Genomic DNA, 4,273 nt, shown 5'->3' on the forward strand with positions numbered 1-4,273 from the left:
GATGGCACATTAATGGGAGCTGTGGCAAGAAGGTTTGCTGTGTCTGTCAGCACAGTGTCCGGAGGAGATGCAAGGAGACAGGCCAGTACACCAGGAGACGTGGAGGGGGCTGTAGGAGGGCTACCCACTCCTTTGTGCAAGGAGGAATATGAGGAGCAGTGCCAGAGCTCCAATGGGCCACTAATATCCATGTTCCTGCGCAAACTGTCAGAAACAGACTCCATGAGGGTGGTATGAGGGCCCGATGTCCACAAGTGGGGCTTCTGCTTACAGCCCAACACTGTGGAGGGCAATTGACATTTGCCAAAGAACACCAAGATTGGCAGATTCACCATTGGTGCCCTGTGCTCTTCACGGATGAAATCAGGTTCACACTAAGCACATGTGACAGACGTGACAGTGTCTGGAGACGCCAAGGAGAATGTTCTGCTGCCTGCAACATCCTCCAGCATGACCGGTTTGGCAGTGGGTTAGTAATGGTGTGGGGAGGCATTTCTCTGGAGGGTCGCACAGCCCTCCATGTGCAAGCCAGAGGTACTCTGACTGCCATTAGCTACTGGGATGAGATCCTCAGACACATTGTGAGACCATATGCTGGTGCAGTGGGCCCTGGGTTCCTTTTGATGCATGACAATGCTAGGCTTCATGTGGCTGAAGTGTATCAGCAGTTCCTGCATGTTGAAGGTATTGATGCTATGGACTGGCCTGCCCATAAATCCAATCAAACACGTCTGGGACATCATGTCTCATTCCATCCACTAAAGCCATGTTGGACCACAGACTGTCCAGGAGTTGACTGATGCTTTTAATCCAGGTCTGGGAGGAGATCCCTCAGGAGAACATCCGCCGCCTCATTAGGAGCATGCCCAGGAGATGTAGGGAGGTCATACGGCACATGGAGGCCACACACACTACTGAGAATCTTGCCTTGAGGTTTTTCAACTGAAGTTGGATCAACCTGTAATTTGATTTTCCACTGTTATTTTGAGTATGATCTGGGGTGACCAGATCTGAGATGGTTTAAAGGAGGGCACGTCTCGGGGGGGCGAGGCGACTACTGACGTGCAGACTGACCAATTAAATGTTTACAGAGAAGGTTATCGACCAATGACGGTAGCTCTACAGTCAGACCGTCCAATCAGAAGATTGTAGGCTACTTTACCACTCCCCCTTCTCACTCAAGCGAACCAATCGGAGTAGGGGAGGGCGGGACTCGTTTGTGAACGAAACGCTTCTCGAAATTCTATGTAAGCTCTAGAAAAACAAAATACCGGAAGTTTGTGAAATTCCGCCCGGACATTTTTTTTAAGTCTAAAAAAGAGGACATGTCCGGGTAAAAGAGGACGTCTGGTCACTCTAGTATGATTCCAAATCCAGACCTCCGTGGGATAATAATTTTGATTCACATTGAACATTTTTATGTTATTTTGTTCTCAACGCATTCCACTATGTAATGAATAAAGATTTTCAACTGGAATACTCCATTCATTGAGATCTAGGATGTGTTATTTTAGTGTTCTGTTTATTTTTTTGAGCAATGTATTTTGAATATAGAGGTAATGCAAGTGCCCACCAGTCCGTTAGAGGGCGATGTGTATTACACATTGGTCTGTAATATGAGCAAAGGCGTAGAGCAAAACACTGAGTGCTGCGTGGTTAGGCACACTGAGAAAGCTGGAGTTTATAATATACTCTATGAGCAGAAACTAGGAATACGTTAGTGGAAGTATTAGACAGAATTCAGTCGTCTGTGCTGTGTGAAGAAGTAGTCATTAGTTATGTTTGTGTGTCAGCGCTGTGTGTGTGTTCTGCGCTCAGTTTTACCTCCGCGAGCTGTAGCTGAGTTCAGGTTCCTGTCCACACTGAATACATCCTCTAGCCTCAGGTTTGTGTCTCCTATTCGCAGACTCCTCTCCTCGAAACACAGAGAGAGATGGAGTTGGAACGGTGTCCGGAACCACGGAGAGCAGCATAATGTGTCCACACTGTTTCAGAAACACAGCAGTGATGTAGTTACCTCAGAAAGACCGGCTGAGCTCCCCCACCTGCATAAACCACACAGCACACCAGTGGTTTTCCCTGAGGCTCCGGCCTCCTGTGGTATGTGTTCTTAATTACGTTACATTTCATTTTTATCTACATTCTTTGCTTTTAAAATTCTAATCTTTATTTATTGTTAGCGTTAGATTCATGCAAAAATGCTGCCCAGATTCAGTGGTGGTGTTTTGCTCTAATATCATTGTGTGTTGTACAGATTTGAATGAACTTCCATGTCCGTCTCCATTTAAGGAGATCAGTGAGGAGGATGCCCTTCAGATCACTGTGCCTTCTGACCTGCCACCTGCCACAGTTACCCTGAGGGACTACGTTGACCAGTCAGAAACATTAAGAACTTTGGTTCAGCTAGGTCTGTTCTTTTGATTTACTTTCTTTTAAATTGTGAGTTTCTTCATACATGAACGTGGACTTGTCCTCTTTTCAGGCGTTGATCTGTCGAAACTGGAACAGAGGCCAAACGTGGGCTCCATGCTTTTGAGACTGGACTTCCAAACTGATGTGTCACCACGACTCTTTTTCCTTAAAGACCTGGGGATTGAAGACTCCCAGCTAGGGCCACTAATTACCAAAAACCCCTTTATATTTACAGAGACCGTAGAAAATCTTCAGGCCAGGTCAGTAAAAATTGCATTCATGTAAAGATGCTTTAAACTAGCGGTAACTTTTCATCTTATGTTATTTCTATTTGGTAGAATGTTTCTCAGAAGGGTGTCTGGCTTGTAATTCTGATTTTAAAGGGTCTCATATCTGAAGTCAAAAAAGTTCAGTTCAGCATCAGTTGCTGCCATGGTGAGCAAAGCACCGAATCTGCTCAACTTCAGCATAAAGAGGTTGGACAACCGCTTGGGATTTTTTCAGGAGCAGTTAGGCCTCAGTGCTCAAAAGGTGAGAATTAACTTTGTAGATATGATTCATTTTTGTAGGTTAGATAAATGCTCATATATTCTAGGAAGAAAATATTATAAATGTGTGATTCCTTAAATTCCTTTGGAGTCAGAAGAAAAAAATGTATTTATACAAACCTGATATCTAGTATATTCTACGTATATTGAAATGTTGATAATGTGTCTTTATGCGCTTTCAGACACGTGACGTTATTACTCGTCTGCCGAGATTACTGTGTGGCAGTTTAGAGCCAGTAAAGGAAAATCTGAAGGTAAAGGGCATCGTTTATATATAATGTGTGTTGCTGTAAGGAACTAAATTTTGTACTTTCCAGTTGTTTATTTAGCTGTCTAGCCAGCCTTAATAGTTAACAAACAAAAACACGCTTTTCATCCAGGTGTGTGAATTAGAGTTTGGCTTTCGAAGAAATGAAATCCAGCACATCGTTACCAGGGTTCCAAAAGTCCTAACAGCTAGTAAGAGGAAAATGACACAGGTGTTTGACTTCATCCATAATACAATGGGTGTTCCTCATTCCCTTATTACAAACTTCCCACAGGTATGTTATTACTGTACCACCTCTCCACAAAAATATGACACACAGCAGGGAGTTAGTTTTAAAAACAATAGAAACATTAGTATTAATAAGTCCCAAAAAATAATATGGACTTTCCTTTGAGATTTACAAAAACCAGTCATATATCAACCAATATATTTACCATATTCTAGGTGGACTTTAAGGTTCTGCAATTATCAACTGTAGTCCATCTTTATTCTGCATATTAATTCTGCTTTTCTAGCACCCTATTCCTCAAAATTGCAGTTAAACCACAAGTCACTGCCCCACCACATCAAATAATATATGTATGGAGGCCCTAAAGGCACCTATATGATAAGTGGAGTTTCTAAGCTGGACATTTATTTTGTGTGTGATCTGTGTATTTAGAAAATTGTTTTCCTTTGATATGCACTTTCTGATAACATTGAAAGGATATTATAAGATTTTGGACCTCTGTTTTATTTAGCATTAACTTGTGGCATGGACATATCTACATATAATAATATCTTTTGCTTTCATCAGGTCCTGAATGCCAAGTTTCTCCGCATAAAAGAGCGACACTTGTTCCTTGAGTACTTGGGCCGAGCTCACTATGATCCAGCTCATCCCAGCTACATCCCTCTGGAAAGGATGGTGGTTCTACCTGATGAGATATTCTGCTCTGAAGTGGCTTTAACTTCTCTTGAAGATTTTGAACAATTTCAGAAAACATTGTAGTGAACCTGGTGATACAGAGATATTTCTGGAATTAAACTTATTTTCACAAATGTT

The 4,273-nt window shown here is 42.4% G+C and overlaps 1 protein-coding gene across 1 annotated transcript; it reads left to right on the plus strand.

Annotated features, from left to right (window-relative positions):
- The first annotated feature begins 1,597 nt into the window (after positions 1 to 1,597).
- On the plus strand, positions 1,598 to 4,273 carry mterf3 (mitochondrial transcription termination factor 3). Its single transcript, XM_066675346.1, has 7 exons — positions 1,598 to 2,100; positions 2,255 to 2,407; positions 2,483 to 2,672; positions 2,796 to 2,943; positions 3,143 to 3,214; positions 3,341 to 3,502; positions 4,025 to 4,273. Exons 1-7 carry the CDS (start codon positions 1,779 to 1,781, stop codon positions 4,217 to 4,219), a joined length of 1,242 nt encoding a protein of 413 aa, XP_066531443.1. The 5' UTR covers positions 1,598 to 1,778; the 3' UTR covers positions 4,220 to 4,273.

Source organism: Hoplias malabaricus, chromosome 6 (assembly GCF_029633855.1).
Source record: "Hoplias malabaricus isolate fHopMal1 chromosome 6, fHopMal1.hap1, whole genome shotgun sequence".
Classification (NCBI taxonomy): domain Eukaryota; kingdom Metazoa; phylum Chordata; class Actinopteri; order Characiformes; family Erythrinidae; genus Hoplias; species Hoplias malabaricus.